Raw genomic sequence first — 13,466 nt, 5'->3', positions numbered from 1 at the left:
TGTTCTCCGATGGAGACATGGATGAGACCTTGAGAGAAAGGGTAAGGAAAGGGGAGAAAAAGACCGAAGGGCGCGCTCACAGCGCTAAAAAAAAGAGTTTCTCGACATATTAAATCTATTATAATCTCGCTCAAACTTGGCCTTTTTATCTTTTACCAACTTTCGGATTTTGGGCGCGGGTTTGATGATCTAAACTTGTACTACTACTCATAATTTCCCGGTCTCATAAAAATGGACCAATTTTGTCATTTTAGACTATTCTATGTAAATAACAACTATTTTAGAAAAAAAAATTGTGGCTTCATTCCATTTATAATACACAAATCATTTTTTCATTTTATTTTTGTTAGTATTTTATAAATTATGCGCTGAGACTAGTACCGAGTCAAAAGTAGTTTTTTTTACGGGTGAAGATGGAGTAATAAGGAAAATCGATATAGATTCTCTGTAGACAAAATTGATCGGATTTGAGAATGGGTAACTAATTTGAGATATTACTCCTACGGTTAGCAGTGAACATTTTCTCTTCCCTTAAGAGCATCCACAGTAATAGGCGAGCGATCGGCTAGCCGGTCCGCTCGCCAAACCATTGCAACCGGCGAGCGTGAAATTGGCGAGAATTTCGGCGAGCGCTCGCCGATTCTTGGCCGCTGGCCGATGCGCTCGCCGATCCGCTCGCGCCATTGTAGGCTGGCGATCGGCCAGCGCAATTTTTTATTTTTTTTTATTAAATTTTCGAAACACTATATATACGCGATTTTCACGTCATTTTCATTCGCACCACTTGTTTTAACGAATTTTCTCTCTCTCTTAATTTCTGTACAAGAGCAATAACACGAAATGGATCACAACAACGAGTCTACTCCAGCGACGAGTGGGACTCAAACTCCCGCGATACCCGTGGGAGCGGGATGGGGGCAGATGGGCGGCGGGTACTACAACATGTACCCTTGGCAGCAGATGATTGCGCAGGGCGGCGGGCAGGGGGTACCGGGCATGCAACCCGGTATGCAGATGATGCCCGGTTGGGGAGCCAGGATGCAGATGATGCCACAGATGATGCCGGGAGTGGGGCAGATGCCACAGATGATGCAGCCTGAGCAGCCCGTGACGCGGGGGGGGGGGCAATGTCTATCGCTGACTAGACTTATTTTAACACAAGTGATACCCGCAAGTGTACGAGGCTAGTGTAACAATTTGCAAGCAAGAGTATCGTATCCCACATAGACAAATTTGTATCAACTTAACTACCACGAACAAATATTGACTACTATCTAGAGAATCGGGAAAGGTTTGGTTTTTTTTCTAACACTATGAAAAGCATATAATGAGCAAATAAATAAATAAAAACAAGTAAACATGGAGTGAAAAGATAATATGGAGAAAATTGTAGAACTCAAGGATCCGATGCACAATTCCAAGCTCTTATCCAATCAAATTGTCTTACCTTTTGGTTCTCTAGAATTACTAAGTCGACCACAATTATAGATTAAACACCCTCCCGAGGTGAGAAACCTGCAGATTAGGTGCTAGGATTGAAGTCCCCTTCTAATCCTAAAACTCCTAACTCCCAAAAGCTCGATTAGGTCAAAGATCTCACTCAAAACCTCAACTCTCCCGAGTTTTATTGTATTAAGGTGTGAATTATTCTTATTTCCAGATTAATTATTTCATCTCCCGATTAATCTAATTAATCCTACACAATCAAGTGGTGATCAAGCAATTGAAAGGAATAAACCCAAGAATAATCAAATAACTACAAGAGCACGGTAAGAACAAAATTAATTGGATAAAAACTATGAAACTAGTGCATCTTCACCAGGAATTCTACAATAAATGTTTAGCTACACATGTTCTTCACAAAAAACCATATTTGAAACACAAGATTCAATGAAATACATGGAGAAAAGATTAAGATACTCCTGTGAGAATGAATCTATGGAATTGCAACTTCAATCTTCCGATTGGAAGTCTTCAATCTCCAATTCACTCTCTCAAAGGTGTTCTTAGGAGTGTGTGTGAGTGTTGGAGGCGGTAAGTGTTGAATTATGAAACCTAGACGTTCTTTCTTTTAATCCCCCATAAAAAATCGCAATTTGACATAAAAATACGCCAAAATAGCGTACCAGGCTGGGTGGAATTATAAAGAGTAAAATTCACCCGGCCGGGTGGTCATTTTTGACCACTTTCTGACTGTTTCCGCGCAGAACACCGTACCCGGCCGGGTGGTTAATTCACCCGGCCGCGTGAAATTTTCTGAAACGCGCAGTGTTCGTATAACGGCCATAACTTCTTCTACCGAACTCCGATTGAGGTGTGCGAGATACCAACGCGAAGCTCTTTCGAGGACAAAGAGATTGATATGCATTAGGGGATGATTGGACTTCAAAATCTCCAGTTAATATTTTTTCAAACCAAGGCTGTTGCATATCCATATATTTTGTGTCTTTTTCTACACATTCTTAACAAAATGGTCAAATACCAAAATAATAGATAATTAATCATAATCATATCCGATAATAGACGAAATGTGATCAAAACCATGCAAGATTACTCTCTAAAACCAAGCAAAATCCAAGTATGTCAATCGCCCCACTCTTGATTTTTTGACTGCGTCTCCCCATACATCGACCCCAGTGGAGACGCAATTCGCTGGAGATGACACTTTCTCCATAGAGGATTGTTACCGGGCGTTCGATTCGGAGACACTCCCATTCAGACAGAGGGAGTAGGTCAGGGGCGGGGGCAGGGTTAGGGCGCACCGAAGAAGAAGAAGAAGGGGAAAAAGGTGGTAGGCGAATCATCGCAGCCGGCTGATGACGACAGTGTACGGAGGAAGAGAACGGATGAGAACCTCGCGTTGTCCAAGGATTGGGTGTCTGTTTGTGCGATCCCCTCGTTTCGAACAATCAGAGGATCGTTAACATGTGGGCTAAAATTGCAGCAGCCTACCGGAGGAATTGCCCTGATATGACCACGAGTGCTATACGTCAAGGGTCTTCATTTCGGCGTGAGCCATGGGTTGATTGGGGCCCAAGGATGAAAGAGAAGACAAGCCAATGGTCCAACAAAGCTAGAGGGATTTCCGATGAGGCAATGAATAGAGACGGCTCGGATTTGAGGACAAATCCTTTCCAAGAAGGGGAGGATGATACGATCATGGAAGCCGTGCGTCAAGGATTTCAACTACAGTTGGATTCAACTGGAAATCGTCCTATTGAGATGACATCCGAAAGCTATGAAACTACCACCATTGTCTTTGTCTTGGAAACAGCTTCGCGTGGGTATCTTGCACATTCCAATCGGAGTCCGAATGAGGGAGTTATGGCGGTTTTACGGAAGTCGCGCAGAGAAGGCCGAGAGCTTCGGGAAAAACGCCCGACCGGGCGTTTTGCTTGTGAAAATCGCCCGGGGACAGGGAAAACGCCCGGGCCGGGCATTTTGGCATGTGAAAAACGCCCGACCGGGCGATTATGCCGATTTTTAGATTTTGTGGGCCAACTTTCTATTTTTGGACCCATAGTATAAATACCTCTTGATGTCATTTCTTTTCTTTAGGTTTTTGCTGAATTATATGCTTGAGAGATTTGTTCCTCTTTGAGAGGGTTTCCTATCCAATTCCTAGATTTAGGTTGCTTGGTTCATCAATTCTTAGTGAAGTATGGATCAAGTAGAGGTATGCTTCAAGGTTTGTGGTTTCCTTGAAGATCTAGCCATGGATGCATGTTAGTATGTTGTAAGTGTCTTAGCTTACCTCATCAATGACTATGTATCTCAATTTCCACCCTATCATATGTTACTTCTTGCTTTAATCATCTTAGTTTCCTAAATTCTTGTTGGGTTGCCATTATTGATACAATAGAAAATCTACTTCACAAAAATATTAGATCAATCACCTACAAGCTGGGTAAATCCTTGGGAAATGGATCACAAAATACATGGATCCACATCATGCCCGCATGGGAAGGCATACACCGGGGAGGAGTGCCGAAAGGGGTGGGAGCGAATCAGCGTTGCGGTCTCCCGATTTGCGGGCTTGTACACCAACGCCCTCCGCATGAAGACCAGTGGCCAGACTGACGAGGATTGCAGGAGGATAGCGGAGAAAGCCTTCCCCGTGCGGGGGCTGTATAAGGAATTCACCTACTGGAATTGCTATCTGGTGCTGATGGATTCCGAGAAGTTCCGGGCGGGTGTCGATGCTGGCTGGCTGAAGAAGCAACGGCTGAACTATGTCGGTGATTACAACGGCAGCAATGGCGGTTCCCACGACCCCCCCGAGGATGTTCCAGAGGAGTCGGCCCCTCATCCTTCACTCGCCCGATTGGTCAGAGGATGGCGCAACGGGCAGCGAGGGCAGTCGCCCAGGGGTCCCAGGGGTCCAGTCGGCCATCCCCCCCCCCTCCCGCCCCGTTGGCAAGTCGGCAGCCGAGCTCGCCTTCTACGCGCGTCAACAAACACGCAAACAGATGTACAAGATCTTCTACGAATGGAAGGAGACAACTGACCCCGAGGAGAAGAAGTTTCTTCACTCAATGCTCGAGAGTATGCGGGTCGATTTGGATACCTTCGCGGCACAGTTGGGGGGATCAGGCGCGAGCTCAGATGCCGGGGGTGCAGCCGGTGGCAGCGGGGATGGCGGCAAGGACTGCGGCTACGGCGACGAGAAGTAGAGTGGGATGGTGGCTCGTGTGTGGAAGCCCGAATTTTTTTTTATTATGTATTTTTTTTTATTTTTAGTTAATGTACTTTTTTTGTTTAAATAAAACTAAACGAATATTTCCCGTATATGTGTGGTAAATTTAATTCTATACTTTGTGTTTAATTTCGTAAATTTAGTTGTTTTTTAAATAGTGCTGATAATGTGGCTAGCCTGTGGCTAGCCTATTGCTTGTCCAGTTGCTTGTCCTGATGATGTGGCAGGAGGAATTTCAGTACTGGATGATGTGGTAGGAGGAGGAACAGGTTAGCCTATGGCTATCCTATTTACCATAGTGAATGATCTAATCTCAGCTTTGAATTGGTTTGCTGACGATATTGAGAGATTTGGCACAAAATTGGATTAAAAAATGCAAAATATGTATTTTCTCGTCCCTTTATCTCACCTTTGAATTGGTTTGAAAGAGAGATATGCCTCAGAGTTGGATTAAAAAATGCAAAATATGTATTTTCTCTTCCCTTTATCTCACCTTTGAATTGGTTTGAAAGAGAGATATGCCACAAAGTTGGATAAAAAAATGCAAAATATGTATTTTCTCTTGCTATCACACCTTTGAATGGGTTTGCTGACTAGAGAGAGAGACATGCCACAAAGTTGGATTAAAAAATGCAAATATGAATCAACGGGTTGTAGCGCAGTTGACAGTGCGGAGTTGTGGTGACCTTGCGGTTACGGATTCAAACCCCACCACCCGCTGGGAGACTTTCGGCCTTAATCCGCAAGCTCGATCGAGCAGGATTAATCCGATTTTGCTGGAGGCAAGTTCGGAACACAGTGGTCAAACAAAAAAAAAAGCAAAAATGTATTTTCTCTTGCCTTAGTCTCACCTTTGAATTGGTTTGCTGACGATAGAGAGAGATGCCACAAAGTTGGATTAAAAATGCAAAAGATGTCCTTACCAAATTAAAATTGTCAGCGGTATTAATATTACTATACTCTATGTATACCATCTCCCTGCCTCCAACTCAAATAATATCAAGGCGAATCTCATCACTCATTATTAAACCACGGTACGATTTTTCTCTGGGTTAACCTCGTACAATACTGTTCAAATCTTTTGATAGTTGTAAAATAGTGATCTGTCAAGTCTGGTAAGTGCTAAGCTTTGCCCATTTTAGCTCTATTTAACTTGTTGTTTTCTGATTATGTATTTTCATCTTGTTCAGTTCCCAATCTATTGATCATGGAGGAGGTGATTAGGAGGTCTGCAAACTATGAAGCTGGTGTTTGGGATAACGACTACATACAGTCCCTCGCAAGTCCATACACGGTAAAACTATAGAATCATTAATCACAGTTCATGCACCAACACATTCAATGTGTTGAACATTAATGCAGGGAGAGAAGTACGTTCGCGAAGCTGAGAAGCTGAAAGGTCTGGTGAGAATACTGATCCACCAAACTGAACAAGAGCTCGACCAGCTTCACCTTATCGACAATGTAACGAGACTAGGTGTATCTGGCCACTTCAAGGACCAGATAGCAAAAATGTTAGACAAGATGTATGAGGCACAAGAATGGTTAGAAGAGGACTTGCATTTCACATCTCTCAAATTCAGACTTCTCAGACAGCATGGTTATCATGTTCCTCAAGGTTAATTATAACACATTTGAATGAAACTAAACTAATTAACACTAACAATATTTTCTTGACTAACTAACTAACTAACTAATCCTTAACGGATTTGTTGGTGCAGAGGTTTTCTGTAGTTTGATGGATGAGGAAGGAAATTTCAAGGTCTCCCTGTGTGAAGACGTGAGAGGGCTCGTATCTCTGTATGAAGCTTCGTATTTAAGCATGGAAGGGGAAAACATAATGGATTTAGCCAAAGATTTCTCACTGAACCATCTTGCTCAAACACTTGAGCAAATCACAGAGCCGCGTCTAAAGGAACAAGTGAGGCATGCTTTAGAGGTTCCTCTGCACTGGAGATTGCACAAGCTAGAAGCCAGGTGGTTCATACAAGCGTACGAGAATACATCCGAAGCAAACCTTACTCTGGTGGAGCTGGCTAAGTTGGACTATAACATGGTACAAGCAACATACCAGCAAGAGCTCAAGCTACTCTCAAGGTAAATTTAATAGATTACTTTTTACTAGGAGTTTAAGCTTTCATTGTCGATGAGTTACAATTTCAGTTGGTATAAAGAAACTGGTCTGCCGGAAAAGCTGGGATTCGTTAGATACCGGTTGGCAGAGTGTTTCTTGTGGGCTATGGGATTCATTCCGGAGCCTCATCTTGGATATTCAAGGGAGATTATGAGCAAGGTTGCTGTTATGATCACCATAATAGACGACATATACGACGTATATGGAACCTTGGAGGAACTTCAATTGTTCACTCACACAATTGAGAGGTTCGATTGCTTACTTCATTTACAATCAACATACATAAGTCTTTATCAATTGCTACTATTCATATAAATGCTGGTACTACCTTCAGGTGGGATATTAATTCACTGGACAGCCTTCCGGAATATATGAAAATTTGCTTCTTAGCTCTTTTCAACTCTGTGAATGAATTGGCTTATCATATACTCAGAGAACAAGGTTTCAATGTTATCTCAAATATGAGGAATCTGGTAAAAACATTTGTATATACACAACAGAATTTTCATGTGTGAGAAATCTTAGTTGTGATATGTGTTTGTTGTTTCAGTGGGCAGAACTGTGGAGAGCTTACTACTTAGAAGCAGCATGGTTTAATAGTGGATATGTCCCAACCACAGATGAGTACCTAAATACAGCATGGATTTCCATCTCTGGCCCTTTACTTCTTTTTTATGGTTACTTCACCACTAATCCTATCAACAAGAAGGAATTGAAGAGCTTAGAGCAATATCCTGGCATCATTCGTAGGCCAGCCACAGTTCTTCGTCTGGCCGATGACTTGGCAACTTCATCTGTAAGTTAAGAAAACTATGTACTAGTCAATCCAACACACCCATGTTTGAATATAGTTATGTTCTTAAACAGGATGAAATGAAACGAGGGGATGTTCCGAAGTCAATTCAGTGCTACATGAAGGAAACAGGATGCTCTGAGGAGGATGCTCGCAAGCATATAAAGCAGCTGATAGACACGACACTAACACGAATGAACAAGGAGATATTGATGGAGAATCCTATAAAGAATTTCGGGCAGACTGCCATGAATCTTGGACGAATCTCACTCTGCATGTATCAGCATGGAGACCATTATGGACATCCCCATTCCGAAACCAAGAAAAACTTGGTGTCCCTTGTCGTTCAGCCCATTCCTATGCCTTGAATTCCTATGCCACAGTTTTATACATATGTTGTATTTCAATTAGTATGCCTTGAACTCAACTCATCAAATCTGAGTTCTGAACGAGGAGACTAGCTGCTGTTTATTAACTTGTATCCAACATTCTGTATAATTATCAAGTGTGTTTTCTTACTATGTTGAAATTATTGCACAAAGTTCTCAATCTCCACATGATCAACACCAAAAGTATTTATAGAGATGCACATCACAGAAATCGAAATCAAGAAAAAAAAAAGTAACCAGCACAGAATTTCAAAAGTTGCTGAATGACAATCAACACAAGTTGGTTGAGGGTATTGTTCAGTTAATAATTATTCCATGAACAATCTAGTTTAATCCCCTATGATGGGTACAACATAAAAACAATGTGGTTCACGTCCTTTGTTCTTCTTATAAGCGCAAGCGTCTGGCCAGATGTTGCGTGCCTCCAGATTTCATTAATTCACCCAAATTTGCCTCAGCACAATGCATAGCTCCAGGCCTGTGACCTTCTTCCTCCCACAATTTCTTCATCTCAACTTTAGTAACCATTGATCTGAGGCCTTGGTGTTGGGCCCGTAAGTCTGGAAAAGGGCATCTGGTTGCGACCAGGGATGCCTCTAGGAGCAGACGCTCGATCAGCAGCAGTTGGATCTGATACTGATTTTGAGAAGGCCTGGGCCAGCTCAACTGCAGATGCTGCTTTCCCATAACGTATGGGGGCGTCAGTTGGTGCTGGCTTGCCATGCTCAATAGGTTTTCGCCAAGTCTCTGGAGATGGTGCCCTGTCCTGTGGCTGTTTTGGTTGCTGGTTCCGATTCTTCTCAGCATCTTTATTATTTCTCCAAATTTCGCTTTGCTTGTTCCTCCTTTGTGAATCGCTTCTCTCAACATCCAGCTGGTTTTCTCGCCTGTTAGAGTATTTAGCCACCCTTTGATTGGTAGGAATACCTTCATATTTTTCGCTGTGGCGTGTAGAAGATCCATGCATGAACGCATCACCCTTTGGAGAAATTTCCTTCACCCTATAAGTGTAAAAAATGCAAATAAAATACAAGTCATTTTCATGAATGCCTAAATATCAAGTACAGCCAGATGTACAATAACAATTAACATCCAAAGCTGCACAAAAGTAACCAAATACCTCAATGCAGGTTGACCCTCGTAGTTGTTTAAGTCATCTTCAACGCCACGTGCCTTAAGAACCTGCCACAATTCCAGCAATTCTTAACAAATGCAAAGGCAATACTAGCTTTGAAACAATATGAACTGATTAGACGAGACAGAATTTGCATATCCCTCTTTTTCTAATGAGAAAAATGCTAAAATACACCCTGAGCTTTGAGATTATTAAATAGAAGTATTGAGATTCTTTGTTTTCTGAAACAGTATTCAGATTCTTTGTTTACAACTACAAGGAGGAAACAAGCTTTCTGAAATGAGATAAAAGTGAACTCACCAATTCCCGAGGCCGAGCTTCCCCAAAGACAGTCCCTCTAGAGCAACAAAACAAAGCAGAAAATATGTCAGAAGTTATACCTCCTACTGGAGACAAGGATAATTCAAATAGAAATACGCACACAGATAAAGTTGTTCCGGAACAAAGTAAGTGCAGCCAGTTTAACCATTTTATTTCCGTGCAAAATCAGATAAAAATTCCAATTCAGTGGACCCAACAGATTTGTGTTATATTCGTTGTCCATGTAAGTGTAAACAATGGGCAGTGTGAAACAAAGGCTTCAAGGAAACCATACATTTTCTGGCAGGTCTAACATAGCTTATCCAAACAAAATATTAACAAGCTTTCAAATAAACAAGGAACCTCAAGAAATAGCTATATTCAATTCGGACCTTCCCAAAATGGCAATAGTACCTAAACTGCTGCATATAATTCTCTTATAAACGTTACCTTCAAAGTAAATATTATATTATAGAATTGTAAGGGTACAAGAAAATCAGATAAAGATGATCCATGCTGCTCATTGCTCAAGATGTGACTCTGGGTGCAACTGCAACATCATCCAAGTATTTTTATTTTCTTTTAAGCACATTGTTCTCTCTTTTTCAAAGCCACCAGATTTGATACACCTCAACAGTCAACATTGTCAGTTTATCAAAATAACTAGACACGTTTAGATAGCTGCAATGAAAATAAACAAATAAACCAGGTAACAAACCACCAATCAAGTCACAGATGCAGCATAAGTAAAAACAATAGTGGATAAACAAATCCATTTCAACTAAAATTGCCTACCTCATTCCCTCTTCCGTCCATAGGCAATATTTAATTGTATAGGTTTTAATCTTCAATTAATCTGGACCCACTCCCTATAAAGGGACAGAAATTACACCCACTAGGCCACTACAAAGGAAACAGTCATAGCCATAACATTGTGCTTTTTATTGAGCCTGTAAATGGGGACTATATCAAACTACAGCATTACACAATCACCCCCAACCTCACCCCCCATACTTGTGCATACTTCATATATGAATTATGCTTTAGGGTATTAGATTATATATGACCATGCCAGAAACAATTTCAGAAAAGCAAAGCCCATTGTCAGCATCCACTAAAGACTAACCTAAATTATATAATACAATTCTTATAAAGCATATATATATATATATATATATAATATTCACACCCCTCCATAAATTCCATTAGTCCCTCTATCTGATAGAACCGAATTACCAGAAAGATATTGACTATGAGTAGCTTATCTTGGGAGAGACCTGATAAATCAAACAGATATCTCCATACAAGATTTGACAGAGGAAAAATAAAGAGATAACAACAAGTTTTAAAAAAATCTAAAAGAAAAGAAAACACAAACTCTGAACCTTTTGACTTCTTTGTTTCCTTCCAGTTGCTCATGGGATTGTGATCGTGGCTTCAAATTCAGTTTTGGACGCTCTGGAGCTCGATCACCAACAATAGAGGTTTTAACTTCATGGTTGTCCTCCATGTGGAGATTATCACTAGTCTGCTCATATCTCTGAACTCAAAAATAAAAACAGAAATGCAATGTTAAAGCTAAACTATAGTATAAAATATTTAAATAAGATTTAAAGCCTTTTTCACAAATTTACCTGCTTTTGATCAATTGGAGATTCTATATTTTCCAATGGTTTAGATCTTGGAAGTAATTTGAGCTTAGGTCTTTCAGACGATTCTGAAGAAAATGTTGACTGAATAGACTGGAAACCATTAGCAGTAGCAGGAGTGCTTTTCTCATATGAATCCACATGTATGGCAGATTTTGCCCTATCATAAGCTTGCGGCACCTCCCTTCCACCACCGTGAAATGTTAGACTTCTTTCGGCATGCACAACCAAACCAACTTCTTGATAGTCTGAGTCAGCAACCACATCTAACCTATTGTAGGTTTTCCTAATGTGTGAATTACTAGAATTATACTCAAACTTCCCATCGGTTTCGGGATGTCCAAAGGCTGCAGCATCTTTTTGAGGATTAATTTGCTGGTTTGAGCTCCACCGACCAGATGAGATCTTCTCGAGTGCACTGGCATGGGCTAACTTTGTCTCGGCCTCTGGAGCTGACCATGCAGCAGCTGCAGGCTCTTTCATGCTAGAAGCCTCCTTCCTTATCCCCCAGGCATTTGGATGTGATCCAGCCACTGATTGCCCAGCATTGCCGCCAACAACTGGATAACTTGACCCATAACTGCGACTGCCACTTAAAGTTTGATTGTTGAACTTCGAATTATGCACTTCAACAACCCTCCCTGCATAAGAGCCACCAGTGGAGCCAGCTGATAGCTGAGACACAGGAATTGAAGGACTACTACCAACTCTAGCACCAGATATAACACTAGGTTGAGCACGAAAGCTTTCGTCAGCAACTGTTCTGCGAGGGCCTGAACCACCATCCAAAGGCTTGCGCTCATCCTCATCAAAATTACGACCTATATGGGAACTATGACTTAGAAATGGGGATTTTTCATCAAGGGCCCTAGCTGAGCCAGCAGATGCTGGCCGCAACCGATGTTCAGGCCTTCCTGCCGAGTTACCCCATGACATCTGCCGATCAAATCCACCACGATCAACGGGCCTTGCAGTCCTGTCAAAATATTATGTATGATATGAGTGTCTAGAGTTTACTCTATAATTTCTACAAAAGGCACAACCTTATATACCATCATAACTCATACGATTCAGTCAAGCTAAACAATAATAAGGGTTTTGCAATTCAAAAGTTTCAGAAAACAAGAAACCCGCATACCAGATAGTGAGATCAAATCCAAAGCCTCATTCATCAAGAACTTAAAGTCTTTCTTCACCAAATATAATAATGGTACACATACCTTAAGATCTATTGCAAATAGAATCAACCGTATAAAAAAAAAGTAATCTTAAGCGGCTACATGAGATGCGTTGTGAAATATCCAAGCAGATTCAGAAGACCAAGATATCGCAAAACACATTCCAAAATAAATTGTGGAAAACAACCAAAATTCCAATAAATTAACGCAAAACCAGACTCACACGCCGGGTGCAGAGGGAAGAGGGAGATCGGAAGGAATCGAGCCGCCGTGAAAATCCTTCAGCGTCATCGTTGCCTTCTTCTTCGACATTTTCCTCTCACTTCCGCTCTCCAAAAATATCGAATTAATGGGATTGTATGATACCAATTTATAAATATATATATACGGAATAAACGAATCTCTACAAATCGATTAGCAAAGAGATTGAAAAAAAGACGAGAAGAAAAACCCTGGGAAAGATATATCCGTCACGGAATCGATAGATAGCAAATTTATGGAATCGATCGAGGGGAGAAGAAGGTTAAAGGCAGAAGGGATTTCAGATTTGGGGGAAGGGTTTGGAAACTGAGTGTTGTACTTTTAGCGAGATTTCATTTTCTATTTCCTCCGCTTTCCCGTGTTGTACTTTCACAGAACACTGCCACGCGTTCTCGATTTTTTTTTTTCATTTTTCACATTTGAAAATAAATATGCTAAAATTAAATGTTGCCATTATTAAATAGATCTTCCCTTGTTTAAAAATGGAAAATCCAAGATTCAACACTGCATTTAATTATACTAACTCCAAACCTTGGTATTTTCTCTTTTAGGATGAAACAAAATTGAAAATACTGAAATTAGCATTTGAAGTCGATTCAACAAATCATTTAAGGCTTGGAGTAATATATGGTTGATAAAAAATCATTTAAGTCAGTATTCTGATTTGCGTAATTTGGTGTGTGATGGATGGTTATTTATGACATCAAATTTTGATTGTTTATTTAAAATTACTAAGTACTAGTCACAATTTCTTTGGCAAGGTTTTTCTGAAACAAAAGTTTACGATTGAAAGAAATTTAAGAAATAACAAAAAATCATATTTTATGAATTAATTGTATTTAAATATACGAAGTACATCAAAAAACTGGTGAGTTAAAAAATACTACATGAACATTTGAATTTTTTTTTAGTTAGTGTAAGTTCAAATTCC

The 13,466-nt window shown here is 40.7% G+C and overlaps 2 protein-coding genes across 3 annotated transcripts; one reads left to right on the top strand and one right to left on the bottom strand.

Moving 5' to 3' along the window:
• Positions 1–5,634: 5,634 nt before the first annotated feature.
• Positions 5,635–8,123, top strand: LOC125220895 (exo-alpha-bergamotene synthase-like). 2 transcript variants are annotated; one of them, XM_048123038.1, is made up of 8 exons: positions 5,635–5,730; positions 5,887–5,990; positions 6,059–6,314; positions 6,418–6,793; positions 6,860–7,078; positions 7,165–7,303; positions 7,381–7,626; positions 7,698–8,123. In XM_048123038.1, exons 2-8 carry the CDS (start codon positions 5,904–5,906, stop codon positions 7,989–7,991), a joined length of 1,617 nt encoding a protein of 538 aa, XP_047978995.1. In that variant the 5' UTR covers positions 5,635–5,730; positions 5,887–5,903; the 3' UTR covers positions 7,992–8,123. The 2 variants fall into 2 exon arrangements, with proteins under 2 accessions (XP_047978995.1, XP_047978988.1); XM_048123031.1 differs by lacking the exon at positions 5,635–5,730 and adding an exon at positions 5,754–5,811.
• A 106-nt stretch (positions 8,124–8,229) lies between these two features.
• Positions 8,230–12,858, bottom strand: LOC125220887. Its single transcript, XM_048123022.1, has 6 exons — positions 12,498–12,858; positions 11,082–12,072; positions 10,833–10,987; positions 9,448–9,484; positions 9,133–9,194; positions 8,230–9,013 (listed from the first exon to the last, which is right to left on the bottom strand). The coding sequence occupies exons 1-6, from the start codon at positions 12,584–12,586 to the stop codon at positions 8,530–8,532; spliced, it is 1,818 nt and encodes a 605-aa protein (XP_047978979.1). The 5' UTR covers positions 12,587–12,858; the 3' UTR covers positions 8,230–8,529.
• Between the last annotated feature and the right edge of the window lie 608 nt (positions 12,859–13,466).

This window comes from Salvia hispanica, chromosome 1 (genome assembly GCF_023119035.1).
Source record: "Salvia hispanica cultivar TCC Black 2014 chromosome 1, UniMelb_Shisp_WGS_1.0, whole genome shotgun sequence".
NCBI lineage: Eukaryota > Viridiplantae > Streptophyta > Magnoliopsida > Lamiales > Lamiaceae > Salvia > Salvia hispanica.
The sequence above is the reverse complement of the archived record's forward strand: the minus strand, read 5'-3'. Positions and strand labels throughout refer to the sequence as shown.

Excerpts from the sequence above, each read along its gene's own strand:
- LOC125220895 (XM_048123038.1), top strand. The coding sequence starts at position 5,904 with ATGGAGGAGGTGATTAGGAGGTCTGCAAACTATGAAGCTGGTGTTTGG. Across the intron at positions 7,079-7,164 it reads TTCACTCACACAATTGAGAG|GTGGGATATTAATTCACTGG; the intron begins GTTCGATTGCTT and ends TACTACCTTCAG. Across the intron at positions 7,627-7,697 it reads ATGACTTGGCAACTTCATCT|GATGAAATGAAACGAGGGGA; the intron begins GTAAGTTAAGAA and ends GTTCTTAAACAG.
- LOC125220887 (XM_048123022.1), bottom strand. The coding sequence starts at position 12,586 with ATGTCGAAGAAGAAGGCAACGATGACGCTGAAGGATTTTCACGGCGGC. Across the intron at positions 9,485-10,832 it reads GGAAACAAAGAAGTCAAAAG|AGGGACTGTCTTTGGGGAAG; the intron begins GTTCAGAGTTTG and ends TTGTTGCTCTAG. Across the intron at positions 9,014-9,132 it reads GAGGGTCAACCTGCATTGAG|GGTGAAGGAAATTTCTCCAA; the intron begins GTATTTGGTTAC and ends TTACACTTATAG.